This window comes from Salmo salar, chromosome 15 (genome assembly GCF_965601325.2).
Source record: "Salmo salar chromosome 15, fSalSal1, whole genome shotgun sequence".
In the NCBI taxonomy this organism is placed as follows: Eukaryota; Metazoa; Chordata; class Actinopteri; order Salmoniformes; family Salmonidae; genus Salmo; species Salmo salar.
Window position 1 is genome coordinate 37248055 of NC_138305.1, and position 18943 is coordinate 37266997.

General features: G+C 44.4%; 2 protein-coding genes across 2 annotated transcripts; one reads left to right on the forward strand and one right to left on the reverse strand.

The window, feature by feature from the left end:
* Positions 1-3893: 3893 nt before the first annotated feature.
* LOC100306849 (mitotic checkpoint serine/threonine-protein kinase BUB1) lies at positions 3894-12413 on the forward strand (the record flags this gene model as incomplete). The annotated part of the gene is given in 24 exon segments (XM_045696069.1): positions 3894-4013; positions 4015-4130; positions 4201-4244; positions 4349-4428; positions 4541-4587; positions 4904-4916; positions 5131-5660; positions 5853-5899; positions 6012-6131; positions 6276-6392; positions 6615-6696; positions 6805-6880; positions 7023-7191; positions 7403-7472; positions 7637-7778; positions 7955-8150; positions 8213-8536; positions 8645-8745; positions 8948-9109; positions 9428-9600; positions 9804-9981; positions 10073-10145; positions 10148-10178; positions 10348-12413. Coding segments are annotated over 24 exon segments (3207 nt in total), but the record flags the coding sequence as incomplete, so codon positions are not given.
* A 1920-nt stretch (positions 12414-14333) lies between these two features.
* Positions 14334-18734, reverse strand: LOC106571297 (uncharacterized). The gene is made up of 4 exons (XM_045696070.2): positions 18249-18734; positions 17120-17145; positions 16245-16989; positions 14334-16058 (listed from the first exon to the last, which is right to left on the reverse strand). Exons 1-4 carry the CDS (start codon positions 18411-18413, stop codon positions 14334-14336), a joined length of 2661 nt encoding a protein of 886 aa, XP_045552026.1. The 5' UTR covers positions 18414-18734.
* Positions 18735-18943: the final 209 nt, after the last annotated feature.

Below are 18943 nucleotides of genomic sequence, written 5' to 3' on the forward strand. Positions count from 1 at the left end.
GAACAGTATTGTACTTTGTTGAAGTACCTTTGGCAGCAATTACAGCCTTGAGTCTTCTTGGGTATGACGCTACAAGCTTGGCACCTGTATTTGGAGTTTTCCCATTCTTCTCTGAAGATCATCTCAAGCTCTGTCAGGTTGGATGGGGAGCGTCGCTGCACAGCTATTTTCGGGTCTTTCCAGAGATGTTCGATCGGGTTCAAGTCCGGGCTCTGGCTGGGCCATCAAGGACATTCAGAAACTTCTCCTGAAGCCACTCCCGCGTTGTCTTGGCTGTGTGCTTATGGTCGTTTTCCTGTTGGAAGGTGAACCTTTGCCTCAGTCTGAGCTCCTGAGCGCTCTGAAGCAGGTTGTCATCAAGTATCTCTGTACTTTGTTCCGTTTATCTTTCCCTTGATCCTGACTAGTCTCCCAGTCCCTGCCGCTGAAAAACCTCCCCACAGCATGATGTCGCCACCACCATGCTTCACCGTAGGGATGATGCCAGGTTTCCTCCAGACATGACGCTTAGCATTCACTCCAAAGAGTTCAATCTTGGTTTCATCAGACCAAAGAATCTTGTTTCTTATGGTCTGATAGTCCTTTAGGTGCCATTTGGCAAACTCCAAGCGGGCTGTCATTTGCCTTTTACTGACGAGTGGCTTCCGCCTGGCCACTCTACCATAAAGGCCTGATTGGTGGAGTGCTGCAGAGACAGTTGTCCTTCTGGAAGGTTCTCCCATATCTCCAGAGGAACTCTGGAGCTCTGTCAGAGTGACCATAAGGTTCTTGCTCACCTCCGTGACCAAGGCTATTCTCCCCCGATTACTCAGTTTGGCCGGGCAGCCAGCTCGAGGAAGAGTCTCGGCGGTTTCAAACTTCTTCCATTTAAGATTGATGGAGGCCACTGTGTTCTTGGGGACCTTCAACGCTGCAGAAATGTTTTGGTACCCTTCCCCAGATCTGTGCCTCGACACAATCCTGTCTTCGAGCTCTTCCGACCTCATGGCTTGTTTTTACTCTGACATGCACTGTCAACTGTGAGACATTATATAGACAGGTGTGTGCCTTTCCAGATCATGTAGAAACATCAAGGTTGATCAATGGAAACAGGACGCACCTGAGCTCAATTTCGAGTCTCATAGCAAAGGGTCTGAATACTTATGTAAACAAGTTAATTTTTAAAATGATTAATACATTTGAAAAAATGTCAAAAAAACAGTTTTTGCTTTGTCATTATGGGGTATTGTGTGTAGATTGTTGAGTTTTATTCATTTTTTTAATCCATTTTAGAATAAGATTGTAACGTAACAAAATGGGGGGAAAAGGAAGGGGTCTGAACACTTTCCGGGAATGCACTGTACGTAATTGTAATGCATATATAATTGCAATTAGTAATAATTAGTAGTAATTAGCTAGCAACAATATATAAATACTCGATTTTCATATTTTACAAACTGAAGGTTGACAATGTTTTTAAAAAGTCAGGTAAAAAATATAAAAAATGAAATAAATGGAAAGTTATGTAAACTGATGTACAATATTCATTCTTATTACAAGTATTTTTCAACCATTTAAAAATTATGCCAAAGTTAGAATACCTTTAATTGTTTAAATCTTGTATTCGTTAGTGGTGTTATTTCCACACTAGTATTGCTTTCCACCCTCTTATGCTTCATTCAACGCAGTTAGGTCAGTATTTTAAAATCATAATTTAACACCATCAAATGTCATGCATATTTTTGTGCTAACGTGTAGAGATAGAAGGGGTCGACTAAAAATAATGTTGACAAAATTCTATTGTTATTCTTGTTTGGAAAAATAGGGTGCAAATAAAGCACTGGTTCGGAAAATAACAGGTTTCACTCAATAATCATTGTTTTATATTGACTTAAATAAAACAATGAATATGATAAGAGTATGCTAAATTTGAGGTCTTAGACATTTTCAGATAGTTGTTTCTCTAACTGGGTGGAAATACCTCAAGGTCCATGTGTGAACAATCCGCCTATAAATTTTAGGATTCATGTGCTTGACCAATGTTTTCTTAAAGTCAAACGTGTCCTTTTTGTGATAGACTACTAAGAGAATAAAACAAATATGAACTTTTACCCCAAAAGTTATGAGGACCAAAAGACACTGGGTAGTAGGAATGCCCATTGACCACAAATGATTATATTTACACTTGTAGTCCATTTTGGCACTAGAATAAGTGTTTGACTCATATCGATGCCACACACAGGCCGTTTTGCTTTTAGGAGCAGTCGCTCTTTTTTAATACAATCTTTAACAAAACTAGCAGCTGTTAAAATACAGTATATTCTTACAGGTTTGTATTGTTTTTGCATACAGACTTTAATGTTATGCCACACTATTTCACAAAACTAGCAGCAGTTAAATTGACTTACAGGAGTTGCATTTTTTTTCATGTCTGCAGTCCCCTGAAAGACATTAAGACAATAGCCTGTTAACATGTACATTTATTGTGCATGTTCAAATATAGCATAGCTAGCTAATGTAATGTAAATTGAATTTCAGAAGTCAGATTCGTCGGTATCTACAATTTTGCACAAACCTAGCAGCAGTTAATTCATACAGCCGTTAGTTTTTCCTTCTAGCTAATGTTTCTGGGTTGCAAAAGGTGATTGGAGCGCAAGCAAACTTCGCTAACACGTGGTGCTCTACTTTGGCTTAATATTATTTCACATATCATTTTTAAAAGTGACGATTGGACAACTAATGTCAATAGCTATCTGTCGTGCTAGCTAGGTTATAACTGCAGATGTATTGCTAATAGTCTTACTTCCAGTGAACTTCGCCAGCAAGCTAACTGAGTTAACAAGTTGGACTTTGCAGAGATAAAAGAGACCCTGTAAGCGTTTCGTGAAGTACTTATACTCAAATTATCACACGATTTAAAACAGCCGATTCAAGCATTGGCGAAAGTGCCATTGAAATCGCGTTTTTCTCGCTCCAAAGGCGCTGATTGGCTCCATTCGGATTTGTCGCCGTGCTTACTGATGACGTATCAGCTAAGCGCGCAATTTGGAATGTACCAGCTAAGCGAATTTTTGTTAATTTTGTCAATTAATTAATTTAACTTGCTTGTAAATTTCTCGTATTTGTATTGTTATAAAACTGGTTGTTTAGTACACCATGGATGTTGGTTCACATTTACAGTAAGTTCCGTATTTAGTTAGTGAGCTAGCTATGCGTTAACTGTTGATTTTCCCAACCAACTAACGCTAATGATTACTAATAAGATAACTACCTGACTAAGTAATGATTTCTCCCAAAAATGTGTGAATAATATTACATTTGATAGTTATAGATGTTTCTTTGATACCAGGGTTTTAAACAAATGTTTTGAGCAAAGTTTAAACAACTATACTGGAGACGATCCATGGGACAGGTCAGTTAAGAACAACTTCTTACTGAACACTGCTGGGGACCAGAGTTCAGAGGTAGAACAATAGGTTTTTAACTTCTCAGCTCGAGATTCGATCCAATAACCTTTCGGTTACTGGCCCAACGCTCTAACCACTAGGCTACCTGCCGCCCTTGGGGGCCACCAACGAAAAGTAGACAATGAAGGGTTATTCATCTGCCATTGATTTGATATTTTCATTTTCACATGCATATCGCACTTGGTTTGAGAGCAACATAACTCTGTAAAACGAAATCGAAGTACTGATGAAGCAAGCAAGTGATTGTGATTAGTCATAAATGTTTGTTTTGGCCAGCTTGAATTTGTTGGTGTGTAACTCTTTACCATACATTTACATTATTTCAGGTTTATAAAATATCTAGAGAAGAGATTACCTGCTGAAGACTCCAAAGCGATGTCTCTTGTGCTAGATCGTCTAGTACAAAGATTTCTCCAAGAAGAGCGTTATACCAATGACATCTGATACGTAAACTACTACATTAAATGTGCAAGTTATTACAATGAGCCCATCAAACTATACAGCCACATATACAGTAAGGGCATTGGCACCAGAGATGCAGTCCTCTATGTGGCGTGGGCTCATCTATGTGGCGTGGGCTCAACAGTTTGAGCAGCAGGGCCTGCTTCAACAGGCTGACACCGTGTACCAGAGAGCCATGGAAAACCAAGCTAAGCCAACTGACACTGTCCTTCAGCAATACAGGTAACTTGTAGTATTGTTTACCTTTCCATGTTGATGTTTCTATTGTTGATACATTTTAATCTATTCACAGAATGTTCCAAACCAGGACTTCTGGAAGTGGGGCAGGGGCTTCAGGTGAGACTGTTTTGTGTGCATTTCTTCCTTCTGGACTGGCTCTTTGGCTATGGAAATGATCAAAGGAAACTAATGCACTATCTAATCTGTGTTTATGAAAACAGAAGCTGTACGGAATCCTCTTCAGAAGTCCAACTTGGTAAATCAGCTGCAAACCCACAGAGTGCCCAGCCCACAGTGCAAGGTGAGTTACTAACAGTTTTTGTAGCTTCAAACTTGGCATACATTGGTTAATGGCCGTTTCTCATGTGGTGTTTTTAAAAAGTGATCAATATGATTTATTTTTCTTGCCACAGGACCCTGAACGTCTGTTCCAACTCCCTACAGACAGAACTGTTCGCATGTAAGTCATTCAGACAGAATACCAATACTTCTTCTTGTCCCTTATTTGTGAGACGCGAGCAAGAGAAGAAACGGAGAGAGTTTGGTAGGATCATATGACTTCTTAACCCAGCGCTGTTCCATCACACTCATCTAAAGAGAAGAAATGCATGGCTGGATTTTAGTGCAGTCAAGGACATCGATATGAACAGGCCACATGATATCCTTTACAGACACCCTTCATCTAAATCAAATGCATTAACAACTGGTTGCATAACACACTACCACAGGGCTAATTGTGGGTTTTGACCAACGTTTTCTTTGTGTTCTGTAACCAGAGGACCGTCAGAGGTTGGTTAGAGAGCAGGAGGAGGAGGTAATGAGGATGAACCAGCTGTTGGAGGAGCTGGAGAGTAATCTCTGTGTGAGCTCCGCCAGTGCTCTACCAGTGCAGCAGGTGAGAGAAAACACATTGCCTTTTTATCTTTAGTCGTTTCTGTTATAGTTTCCCTAGTACACTTTTTATTTTTTTATTTTTTTACATTGGTATGCACTTCTGTTTCAGGCACTCTGCACACCTGCAACAGATCTGAATCCTGAGTTCCTCCAACATTCTTTAAGGCACCCTCTACTCTCGAGCAACCTCGGCATCAAACTCACTCCAGGCTTTAGACTGAACAGTGTACAGGACCCCAGACAAGGCATGGTTAGGGAATCTGAGACGCACCTTCAGTGCGACCATCTCAGGGCTCCCATTACAGACAGTCTGCGCTCACAGCGATCCGTTTCTCCATCTGGACAGTTGGAGGAGGTAAACTCCTCCCATAGATGCTCCCTCCACATGCCAGAAGCAGCAATGGGTCACTTGCGTGAATATACAAAAGCTCCAAAACCATTTGCAGTCGCTTCCCAGGCAACTTCTCTACAAGCTTCTCTAGTTCAGCCCCAACCAGAACGAAACCCTAAGCCATTTGGGTCGGTCCCACAGAAGCCAGCAGCCTACAGATTTGACGTGCAGCTTGGTGGAGTTCCATATCAGGGTGGTCACTCTCACCTCAGCAGCATTTTCCAGCAGCACAACGGCAGCGATCATCAGTAGGTGATAATGAGTCATCATGTCTCCAGATTGGTTCTGGTTTTTCCGATGTGTAATTGTTCCCAACCAGACTTAATTACATCTCTTATGCCTCTGCTTAGTCAGAGTGAAATGCCTCAGAGATTAAGCTAATTAATTCGTTTTTAATTAATTTGCCGTTCAAGCTAATCTCTTTTCTTTGTTTTTTCCAGTGAGGTGTCTGTCAGTGAAGCTCCTGAGTCAGAGGTGAAATTAGATGGTGAGTAAAGGATCGTAACCTGGGCCCGTTATCCCCTTCATTAGAATCCGTATGGGAATTAAAAGATTGTTTAATCACACCGTCCCTCACTCGCTCCTATTCTCTCTGGCAGTGTCACAGGGAGGGACTGGAAACGTGTCCCATATCACTCCTAACACTTCTCTGGGACTGGTGCAAGTCACCCCGTCCAGGGTGCTCCCATCCCCCACAGTCAACACACGGGAGGCACTTGGTGATAAATGCATACTTTTATTGGTGACCCAGTCATAAACCATGTTGTGTTTACATATTCTAATGTATTACCATACCTGTGTATGGGAAAGACTGTACAACCAATGGAGTCCTTAGTATCTCACCTCTTTACCCTCACCTCCAGATGCTATCATGGACATGTTCCAGGTTCCAACCCTCCTGCAGGAGGACCAGTTCCGCAGCATGCCAATGCATCCACATCAGGCGGAGAAGAGCTTTGATGCTGGCTACCAGAGAACGGGTAATTCAATTCCCATCTGATTACAACTTCTCAAAAACTTTGTTTCAGACTGTAAGCAAAAATCATATCACATTTTACAGTAAAACAATTAATTAAATAAATAAGAGGTAAAAGCCAACAGACAATAAAAGCGACACATAATGGCGGGTCACCCTTTTTGATTTTACATACAGTGATTAAATGGTCTTTCTATAAATGTTTTTGTTGTATTATGTAATGGAGGCGCAGCTTCATTCAGCAAGCCCCCCAGTGCAGTCCCTTTCGCTATCTTTCAGGATGAGAATGACATAAAGGAGAAATGCAGGTGAAGCATTGCATTTATTCCCCTGCATCCCTTTCTCTTTGCCGTCTCTTTAATTCTCAAAGGACATTTATTAACAATGCATTATTGTGCTTCTCCTGCTCCATTTAGTGCTGCTATGGTGGACAATGCAAAGCCACCAAGGGCCCTAGCAGAAATCCCTCTGTCTAAACCAGAGAAACAAAATGTAAGTGCATAATTACATGGTGACATACCCATGTTGATTCAACAAGGACTCAATGTTGTTGATGGTTGGGTTATTTTAAGTTGAGTACACAATGCAAACCTTTATCGTTTCGTGTGTGCTGGTTTAAATTGTTTTTAATCAGGAACGTCCATCGGAATTGATACCAGATGAGAGCACTATGTGGGAAGCATGCTACAACTCCCTGGCCGCCTGCCCCAACAGCACCAGAGACTTTTCACTGTCGGCTCACCTGGCCTCCACGCCCTTCCAAAACAAAGTTCCTTACTCCTGGGACTTTGAGCAGGATCAAGGTAGCCCTCTGTCTGAGCTTATACAGGATGCATCCCAACTAATACCATAGGGCTCTGGTCAAAAGTAGTGCACTATATAGGGAATAGGGTGCCATTTGGCTGTTCAGAAATCAAATGCCCTCACCTGGCAAAACGTGTCTGTAGTTCAGAACAACAATGCTGTCTATAGCAAGTACTTTACCTTTTTTTTGTTTCTTTCTCCTCCCTCTAGAAAATGATCAACCCAGTGGCTTTGGGGGTCCGGAAGAAGGCCCTTTCCTACGACAGCCCACAAAACTCAGGTACTTACCAGTAACCCCCTATTGTAGACTACCGGTAACTGCAGTGTACTGTATGTGTTCATGTTGAATGTTTGTTGGTCCACGTTTTTGATGTGTAGTCAAGAGTGTGTGGGTCAAACCAATGTAGTTGCCTCCATGGCGGTGATAATGACCTCCTTCCTCAGCCCTATCATAGAGCAGAGCCCACCTGATGGGTTACCTGAGACTGGCACGGAGTGCTCTATGAGAGCTCAGGGCTTTGCTGAGCAGGGCACCATCGTGGGAGAAGGGCTAGCCCTGGCCCAGCGAAGCCTGGCTACTGCTCCATGACTGAAGTGCAGCATCATGCCCCGGCCGCACTGTCCTTCAGAGACCAGACTGCCCCCCTGACCCATGCTGAGGTGGCAGTGGCCAAAAGCCCTCCTTCCAAGGCCTCAAAGCCAGACTGGGATGTCTATGTGAGCCCAGAGCAGTCCTCAAAGCCAGCTTTTCCTCTCCCACAGCATGCACCTGTGGCAGAAGCATTCCTTTCAAAGAGCCAGATATATGCCCCCAAATCCAACTTTGATGTTCCAACTTGTCCAGAGAAAGCTCCAACGCCTGCCTCCAAGTGTGCACCCAAGTCAGACTGGTTAGTGGTCAAAAGCCCAGAGGTTGTGGTTGAACATGACTTGGATGCCTTCATGAGTGCCCGTCAGGGTCAGAGAACAGTCGGCATCCCTCTGGAGACCATGGACATCCCCGTAAGTCCAGAACCACCTAAATTTGGCTCGGATGTGACCATGAGTCCATTCCAGTCGTCATCAAAGTTCAGAATGGATATTCCTATGAGCCCAGCTCCAGAGGTGAGGAATGGCATGGATATTCTTATGAGCCCAGACCGAGGTTCAAAGGTGAACATGATGTGCCCATGAGTCCAGCAGGTCAAGGGGCAGCGGCTGTAGAGCTGGTCTCCGACCCCTGGGATGAGGAGCTGATTTCCTCCCTGCTCTCCAAGCTGTCCACGCCACTCACCTCACAGCCTAACTTCATCACCTGGCAGTGCAAAGCCCCCAGCATCGCACCCAAGATGACCATCAAGATGGGTAAGAAAGTCTATCTTTGTGTGTTTACAAGCAGTGACATAAAAAATAAATAAAAAATCACCCCCCCCAAAAGGACATCTGAATATGGCTTTGATGGTCGTCACACAGGTAAAGGCTCCTTACGGGTTGACTGTGTACTCGGACAGGGTGCCTTTGCCACAGTCTACCAGGCAACTGACCTCAACACCTCAGAGAAGATGATTTTAAAGGTAAGATGGATCTTGACTTTATATTAATTTAAAACGGTTGACTCCCCTGACCCTTCAATGAAATTAGTAGTCATTATTTTGCCACTGTCATTACTAAGGCCAGAGAACATGGCAAGTTTATATGGAGCTGGCCCTCACAATTAATGCGCTCCTATTGGATGATTGATTCTCAATGCTTGAATGTGTCTTTCTTGATCTATAGGTGCAGAAACCAGCCAATCCGTGGGAGTTTTACATCAACTCTCAGCTGAATGCCCGGCTGCAGCCCAGCGTGCGCCACCTCTTTAATAACATCCACTCTGCCCACCTCTTCCAGAACGGTAGCGTGCTATTGGGCGAGCTCTACAACTGTGGCACCCTATTGGTGGGTAGTAACCCCTCTTCATCACCCACCAAACTTTATCAATCAATTAAAGATCAAGGATACGTCCCAATTATATCCCTTTCTTCCCAAAGTGTGTAATGTTTCACTTCCATTCACTGATTTGAAAGGACTGGTATAAAAAATATAGTGGAAATTCCCTCTAGGCCATGCCTGTACCAATCCAATGCTTTTAGATTTGTGGGAAGTAGTGAACAAGTTTACACTATAGGAGAAAGGAGATCTTATTGGGATGCACCCAAGGAGAGTCCACAGCAGAGCACTGAAAGGAGTTAAACATGTTTTATTATTCCCCTCTAGAATGCTGTAAACCTGTACAAGAACCTTAGCGACAAGGTGATTCCCCAGCCTCTGGTGATCTACTTCACTGTCTGCATCCTGCACATGGTGGAACAGCTGCACAATATCCACATCGTTCACGCTGACATCAAACCAGACAACTTCCTGCTGGAGAGAGGTAGTGACGTCCCTGAGTGTGTGTGTAAAGCAGACCGATAGGAATCCTGTATCAAATGCTAAACTTAAAATGTTCAACTGTCATTTCAGTGAGGAACATCTTTTTTTATTTTTGAGTATTTTCCTTCCAGTCATTTAGTAGTGGGTGGATGCAGTACTCTACCAGGGATTTCCAATGTCTCCTCTTAACTGTTTTAATTGTTTGCCTGTTGTTCTTTAGGTTCCTGGAGAACAAGTCTTTTGACCAAGATAATCTGGATCATGGCCTCTCCCTAATTGACCTGGGTCAGAGCATTGACATGACTCTGTTCCCAGAGGGCACGGCTTTCACTGCCAAGTGTATGACCTCGGGCTTCCAGTGTACAGAGATGCAGAGTGGGAGACCATGGAACTACCAGGTAAAGATTGTGTGTTTGTGTGCATGCTCCTGTAATGATGGTGGATGTCTGATAATACCTGTTGAGGATATTAAGTTTCTTTGTGTTTTAGACGGACTACTTTGGGATAGCTGGAACGGTGTACTGCATGATTTTTGGAACATACATGCAAGTGACACAGGAGGGTGCGTGTGGAAGACAAATGCAGTATTTAGAAGGTAACCCTTTTACTAGGAGTGGTTGTTGTTTTTTTACACAACCCACAACTTATTTTTTGCTCTCAAACTCGTTGAATATATTTTTGATTTTGAAAACATCTCTCCACTCCACCGTAAATAGTTACAATTCACACTACATTACCTTTCCCCTTGTCTGTCTCTCCTCCAGAAATCCCCACAGTGATCTGTGGACAGAGTTCTTCCACACTCTGCTGAATGTACCTGACTGTAGCTCCCTGCCCTGCCTGCGGAGCCTGCGCAGTAGACTGAGCACTGTGCTCCAACAGAACTACAGCAACAAGCTGCCATCGCTGAAGACGCGCCTGGTTATCCAGGTGTTAGAGAGCAGGACGGCAAGGAGATAGAACTCCCTGAGAACCTTTCTACTCTTGGGTCCTGTTCAGTAGGTATACAATTAAAGAAAGCGGTCTGAAACTGAGTGGAACTTGGGAGATACTATCTGGACTTTATGAACAACCCTAATGAACACGACCCTGGATACTACTGTGATGTCGAATTTCTAGTCCATTTGTAAATACAAAAGATTGACCTTAAATCGGTTCCGGTCACTGTGATAACCTTTTATGCATTTTAATGTTTTTTAGTGATAACCTTTTGTCCATTTAAATAACAGAAATTGTGAGGTTGGAGATGTTATGGTGTATTTTCATTTGTAAAGAATATATATATATTTTTAAATCCTGTCTTGCAAGTGTAGTTTATCATGGCATTTGAATTTCTTTTTGGCTCCAACTTCATGCAGAAATATGTCACTAGGTGTCACCCTTGTTCAAGAAGTTGAGCAACATGCTCTAGTTTGTGAATTTGGTGTGTAATTTTAAGGACAGTATTTGATATTAACAGGGTATATAATTGTGTATTCCCTTGATACTACAATGCAAGATAAATGAAGGCAAGGCAATTATTTATGTTTCAGTACCTATTGCCAGATGTTTGATGATAGAAGCTAGCTTAATACACCAGCAGAATACAGCAATCAAACTGCTTTTCATCCAGAACAACGGATCAAACCAAATTAAGGAAGTGATGTACGAAATGAGCACAAAATACTTGACTGGATCCAAACGAAATTCTTTTCCCGTTGGAGCAATTCAGTTTGGAGTCATACCAAAGACTTAAAATGGAACCCGATGCCTCTGCTTGGCCATTGGCATAAGAACATGGATTGGGTGATGAACCCCAGTGTCCTGCCCAGGAGGTGTCCTATGATCTGTTCTGGTTTGGACAAGGCTTTCTTACAATTCAGTTTGGATCCAGGCTACATATGTAATTACCACAATCTGTGCCTCTACAGTACAGTTCCCTCAGAGGTGCCTCGAGTTTTGCCACTCTATTCCATTGCTAGGCACCCTGTTTGACTCCCACTTTAACAGCCCTGCCCTCTGATGTCCTCAGCATTATTAATGAGCTTTGTTTGGTCACAGTTTTTCTGTCCCCAATGATACCCTATTCCCTCTATGGCAACCTATTCCCCTGTGAGCCCTGGTCAAAAGTAGTGCACGGGAGAGGGAATGGGGTGCCATTTGGGATACTAGCATTGACAATCAGAAGCCTGTGATATGAAAAGGGAGCATGGCGCAGCAGCGATTTGAGATTTCCCCGCACCTGGAACGGTGATGCTGAAACAGACCAGACTTTTAGGGTGGACGCTAGAGTAAACCTCTCAAAGGGTGTTAACAATAGAAGCGTGCCTCAATCTGTTTTTCCTTTACCATCCCCTCAGGCGAGAGTGATATCAGAGACCAATACTAGCCTGGCTGACGCGACCCATGTGACTACTGTAGGACATCGAGAGCTGGTGTCAGCCAGACTACAACAAAACAGGTGGTCCTCAATCAACCCCTGAGTAACTGCACTTTGAAAGTAATCCTCAATATAAATATCTGGCTTTTATGCTGTGGGTCACAGTGGGGTGTTTTTCATAGTAATCAAGGCAAAATATATTTGTTGAATAGATATAGGCTAGGACAAGGAAAAGGGTTGGGTGTGACTGATCATTTAAAAATCCACCAAAAGCTTCTGAGAGGAAAATGTATCACTATATTCAGCCCACTGATCTGACACCTTGTAATGAGAACCTAGACACCCTAACGATTAGGGAGGATTTACACATAGAACAAACCTCATAACATTGAATATGAATCAAGGCAATTACTTTTTTTATTTGGTGTATTCCAGTGTGTGAGATATTAAATGTCACAAACTGAAAATTGAGTTTGTAGTTGTGTGGTGGCCTTAACATGCACTGTTTACAATAACACAACTTTCTGGCTATCTGCTAGCTGCTTTTTTATTTATTTTTATATTGAGTGAGATATCCATGGGGTATATCATCACATTAAGGACGCTTCATTACTTTCCTACATACATTTAAAAAAAAAGAAAAACTCTGAGGTGACTGATTCAGACTGAACAGTTTGATTATTTCACAAATACAATCTGATGCTTGCAGGTGATTATTATTTGCCATAAGAAGCTTCCATGAGGAGAACAGCCAGCAAACCTGTTCATACTACAAGCGTCAATGTCAGTCGTCTGTCTTTTTGACTAGAGCCCGTTATCCCCTTATATTCAGTTTAGTTGAACGTCCATTGCTGTGACTGCAGCAGTGACAGACCATCCATAGGGTGCCATGCACAGTGGTGAGAGAAACCACTGGTCTTCAGCAGTCCCAGTTGGGCTCTCAGCAGCCATCTAAACACCCATTTAACCCTACAGAGCTCCACCTTGTGGAGTGCAGCAGGCATCATCCTGTCTGACAGTGTCAGCCTCGTTGTCTGCCAGAGAGGAAGCTGTAACTAATGGACACAGACACGGCTGGGGAGGTCAAATAAAAATGTTTTTGTCACCTGCTTTGTAAACAACAGGTGTGGACTAACAGTAAAATGCTTACATATAGACCCTCCCCAACAATGGAGAGCAATAAAATAGAGAAATAATACAAAAAAGTAAAAAACATGACAGGTACACATTGAGTAACAATAACTTGGCTATATACACGGGGTACGAGATGGTTAACAGTAGCAGCATATGCAATGTGTCAAAGTTAGTGCAAAAAAGGGTCAATACATACAGCCCGGGTTGCTTTTTGGTTAACTATTTAACTAGCTATTTAGCTGTCTTATGGCTTGGTGGTAAAAGATGTTCAGGGTCCTGTTTGGCTTCAGACTTCGGTACCGCTTGCCGTGTGGTAGCAGAGAACAGTCTATGACTTGGGTGGCTGGAGTCTTTCACCATTTTTATGGTCTTCCTCTGACACCGCCTGGTATAGAGGTCCTGGATGGCAGGGTGTTCCACCCCAGTGATGTACTGGGCCATCCGCACTACCCCCTGTAGCGCCTTGCGGTCGGAGGCAAAGCAGTTGCCATAAAAAGCGGTGATGCCGCCAGGGACCCTGGTTAAAAAGTAGCGCACTATAAAACGAATAGGGTGCAATTTTGGGATGCATCCTGACTATTTATAGTAACACCCCAATTATAGTGTTCAGGTATAATTTAGCACGTGCTCCTCTCTTCATTCCTGTATTGCTCCATGTGCCTGACATGTAGTATAATGTAGGGCTATGCGTCAGTGCGTGGGAGTATAGCTCTGTATCTCTGTTCTCACCGTCTCCAAGGTAGTCTCGCTTTCTTCTGACATCTAGAGGAATCCGCAAGCATAGATAGACTAAAAAATAACACGGGAATGAACCTACAAGTGTCATTCCCATAGGCTAACTGGGAAAAGGGCTCTGCGATGGAAATGTAAGCAGCAGTAATACTTCAAGAGGCACCACCTCAGACCAAAATAGCTCAACATGTCAGTTTGTTACTGTAAAGTGTATTATAGTATCAACATCCCTGCCATTTCACCTCCATTCAGCTGTGTTTCGCTTGTGTCTGTTCTAAGACACGTTTTGACATTGTGTATTTTAAACAGTGCACCATGATATTTACTTTTTTCTGTAGCCTAAACTATGCATGTTGTATTTAAAACAAACCAAAATTAATAAGCCAAAACCAATAGGCATACCAAATGTTTTCATTAGGAACAGACACATACTGTACTCATAGAACAAACAGAGTCAAATCATGTGAAATGCAAAACAATGTATTTGGTAGAAAGAATACATACTATTCACTTCTGAATACATCTTTAGGTAGAATGTGCAGAATTAAAACGAGAGGGAGGCCTAATCAAAGGAGGCAGAGGGAGCCCGCTGGACCTTTGGGTCTCAGTGTTGGATGATACTGCAGAATCAGCTGGTCCGGATACCACCTTGGCTGTGGCTGAGCTAGGTTTCACCTCGTGCTGCTGTGGGGCCAGTAGGGTCTTGAGCTCCCCGAAGCCTCCTTCCAAACCATTCATCAGAACCAGCTGTTTAATGAGGGCAGGATGGGGATGTGAGACAGTGGCTGTGTGAGTCGAGGTCTCTAGAGCCAGGCTGTGTGAGATTTGCGCGTGGGCCGAGGCAGTCGTCACTCGCTGGGTGTGGGCAGAGGGGGCCGAAGCAGTCGTCACTCGCTGGGTGTGGGCCGAGGCGGTGGTCACTCCCTGGGTGTGGGCCGAGGGGGCCGAGGCGGTGGTCACTCCCTGGGTGTGGGCCGAGGGGACCGAGGCGGTCGTCACTCGCTGGGTGTGGGCCGAGGCGGTGGTCACTCCCTGGGTGTGGGCCGAGGGGACCGAGGCGGTCGTCACTCGCTGGGTGTGGGCCGAGGGGGCCGAGGCGGTCGTCACTCGCTGGGTGTGGGCCGAGGGGGCCGAGGCGGTCGTCACTCCCTGGGTGTGGGCCGAGGCGGTGGTCACTCCCTGGGTGTGGGCCGAGGGGGCCGAGTCGGTGGTCACTCCCTGCCTCTGAAGGTGCTCCATATGTTTCATGATCAGGTTGTCCTCCAGGTGCCTGAGCTCCTCCTGGTCCATGAACAACACCTTATCCCGCTGTCTGAGTGGGGCGGGGCGTTTCAGAACAACAGCAGGGGCTTCTGCCACCTGGGTGGGTTTCCTAGTTGGATGGCTGGTTGCCGAAGCAAGGGCGGAGTGGTATGACTGGGCCACCATGCCGGGAAAGTGTTTGAGCTTCACCTCCATATACTTACTCCTCACCTTCTCCTCCAGCCAGCATCTCTCCGGGGTCAAGCTCCTCACAGGGGATGTCTGGTTCAGAGAGTGTCCGGTCTGGGAAGGTTTGGTAGCGTGGCTCTCGGCTGGCTGGAGCACAGTGCTGGTGGTAGTCTTCTCTACAGGTCTGGTGGCTGGTGAGCTGTCCTTCGCTACGGCTGCAGTAGCCTGCGGCTCCTCTGCTGGCCTTGTAGTCTTGTTCTTCAACCTGAACTCTGTGTTGCGGTGCGCTCGTCCAGAGAACACCGCCTGACGGTCGGTCACATTGCCCATGACCTTCCCGTCGCCTGCGCTGCCGGAGGTAGGGAGCTGCTGGAGCGCAAGGTCGCCCACGTACCTGGTGACCAGCTTGGGGAAGCCCCAGAGGCGCTGGCTCTGCTTGCGGCAAACATGAGACTCAAGCTTCTCTCGGACCTCCTGGCAAATGAAGGGGATCCTGGCGCCCTGAGTGTACATCATGATGGACTTGGGTTTACCCTCTAACCCTGGAGACTGGCATGGAGCCCTGGAGGGAGATGGAGGTTTGGCACCCTGAGGGCAGAAAGCTGGAACACTGGCAGTTTTCCTGGTGATCTTTGATCCTTTCTTAGCCTGAGAGGTGGTTGAGGTGTTGAACTGGGTGGTAGTGGTGGTGGTGGTAGTGGTGGTGGATGCAGAGGTGGAGGTTGAGCTGGTGGTGCCTCCTCCCTTCAGTCTCTCGGGGAGCAGCCACCTAATGATGGAGATCATCAGCACGGCAATCCTCCAGCGCTTACGGGCCACCTTAGATTATAGATTAAATTAGATTAATTCACCTCCAAGGAGGAAATTAGACAGTTAGACAAACACCTAACCAGCAACTCATCAACTAGACGTTTAACAGAAGTGGGTGTCTCAAATGGCACTCTATATCTTATATAGTGCACTATGTAGGAAAGGGTCAGTAAAAATGATTTTTTTTTTACAGACCTTCTGTGTCACGTTGAGTTCCAAGTGTCTGCGGTACCAGCGGCACAGGACGGCTGGGTCTCCTTTCCTCGGCACGACCTCAAACAGCTGTCTTACCATTGGAATATGTCTCGCAGTCGGAGTCCTGGAGCGGTCTGTGCGGCTGGCAGCTCTGTCTTTACAGCCAGTGACAGTAGAAGCAGCAGCAACAGGCACAGCGACAGGAGAGTCCAGTTTGGCCTCCATCAGAGTCCAGTTTAGCCTCCAACCAATAGCAGTAAGCTGACGAGGGCAGGGCTGGTATTCCAGAGGTTGAGGGGAGTCAGAAGGAGTCACGTACCTAGAGGAGTTGCAGGAGGAGCTACAGGAGGTGTGTGTGGAGCCATGGTGACTGTCCTTAACATCACCACCTCCTGGTAGCTTGAGGCAGGGCTTAGCCAGTGGGATAGAACTACCTGAAGAACAGTGACTATCTGGACCACCGCCTTTCAGGAATTTAAACCTGTCAGGTGGATGCCGTTTCCGCCGTTTATTGCAGGTTCGGCATGTGCTGCAGTCACTAAATCTGGAGGATCTAGAATGTGGTCTAGAATGTGATCTAGAAGATGATCTGGATGAGCATGAGTCAAAGCACGATTGGGGGTCAGCGCAGGATTCCAGGTCCACCTCAGAGGTGAGGTCCTCCATATGTAACGTTAGTTCCTCCAGTCGTTGGAGGTAGCTGTAGTAGAGATGAACTCCCTCTGTGAAGTTATTGACCAGCGCTCTGCAAGAGAACATTTAAGACTGGGTTTAAATTAAGTTCAGAGCCATTCACTTTCAAGATTTTTACAAATGTTTTAACCACATGAAAGATCTCTTTGAAATCACAATGAATTATGAAGGATGAAACTTACTGGTCAATGTCGCCGAAGACATCATCCTGTTTAAAAAAATAAAAAATGTGTATATATTTTGAAATATATATAAATTGTAAATTCTGTACAATGACACATGGTAAACAATAGCAAAATTAGGAAGTTAAGATGTCCGACCTTCAGCACCACTGAATGGAGAGCACTCGTATATAGTGTATATACAGTACCAGGCAAATGTTTGGACACACCTAACCTTTATTTATACTAAAGTCTACATTGTAGAATAATAGTGAAGACATCAAAACGATGAAATAACACATTTGGAATCATGTAGTAACCAAAAAAGCAGCCTACTTTGAAGAATCTCAAATATATAAAACATATTTTGATTTGTTTAACATGTTTTTGGTTACTACATGATTCCATATGTGTTATTTCATCGTTTTGATGTCTTCACTATTATTCTACAATCTAAAAAATAGTAAAAATAAAGAAAAACCCCTGAATGAGTAGGTGTGTCAAAACTATTGACTGGTACTGTGTATTTAAGCAATAAGGCCCGAGGGAGTGTGGTATATGGCCAATATATCAATGACTAAGGGCTGCTCTTAGGCATGACGCCACACCCCGAGGTGCCATCACTATTATAAACTGGTCACCAACATAATTAGAGCAGTAAAAATAAATGTTTTGTCATACCTGTGATATATGGTCTGATATACCTACCCCGGCTTTCAGCCAATCAGCATTCAGGGCTCCAACCCCCGCTTTATAAACCCGCTTTATGAATTGTGGTAGTCACTCTGCAGTGCTGAATGGACAGCGCCACTGTCGAGCCAGCTATAGAGTTTCATGTTTGTGGGAAGTGGGTCAGTTTGTGGCAGGGTCATGTATTTAGAGAGTTGGGCCAATGCGGTTTCTGCATTATGGTCATTTACATAACACTTCAACATTCTATGGCAGCAATGTTAGCTCCCCATTAAAATTATATGGGGGATATTTTAAAAAAAACCTGTGTAACTGAATGTCTAGAATATTCAAAATTCTCTAAATATATAGCCCTGGTTTGTGGGCAGTTTGTCACACCCTGACAGTTTGTCCCACACGCGTCAAACACAATTAGACTATATAAAGAAGTAACGTCTCCCTACTGGTGGCGCGCACTTACATCGTCCTTACACAAATGGATGGCCCAGAACAGGAGCAGGAGAATGGAGAGGAGAATCAGGAAAAGGTGGGGCCCAATGACCCCGTCTGAACTGAACTCCTCCTTGGATGCTTGTAGGAGCCTGGGCACACAGAGGCCCATGTAATTTACTGCAGTGGCAAACATGTTAACATCTTCCTTCTTCAGTCACACTTCGCCATGACGACCTCCCTAACGTTATTTAATGCTTTCTGTTCTGGTGGTTGCGCGCTCTTTACCATGAGCAAACGTGGGGTTGAAGCCACATTACAATGTTACTGCTCTGCCTGATTGATAAAGTGTATCTGACCGTTACAGGTTGTTGTGGACCATATAAGCTGCATGTGTGCGACACGCTATTATGACTCAATCATGGCGTGTAGTGCGTCACGCAATCAAAGTAAACAGTTGCGAGGTACCACAAAGCATCCATAATCGAAATCTCTATGGCCCAATATGCCTCAATGAAACATTCCCGTGCTGTGTCCCGCTATAGGCCACTAATGAACCCTATGGACAATAGCGTCTGCTAAATTACGTAAATGTAAATGTCTCATACCCTAAGACACACAGCAATAGCCTATCTTTTTTTTGACGTGGGGTTTGAGAATTCTACAAATTAAAGCAAAACATCACCGACCTAGAATGGTTTTTTTTCAGTTTGGGGTTTGCTAGGC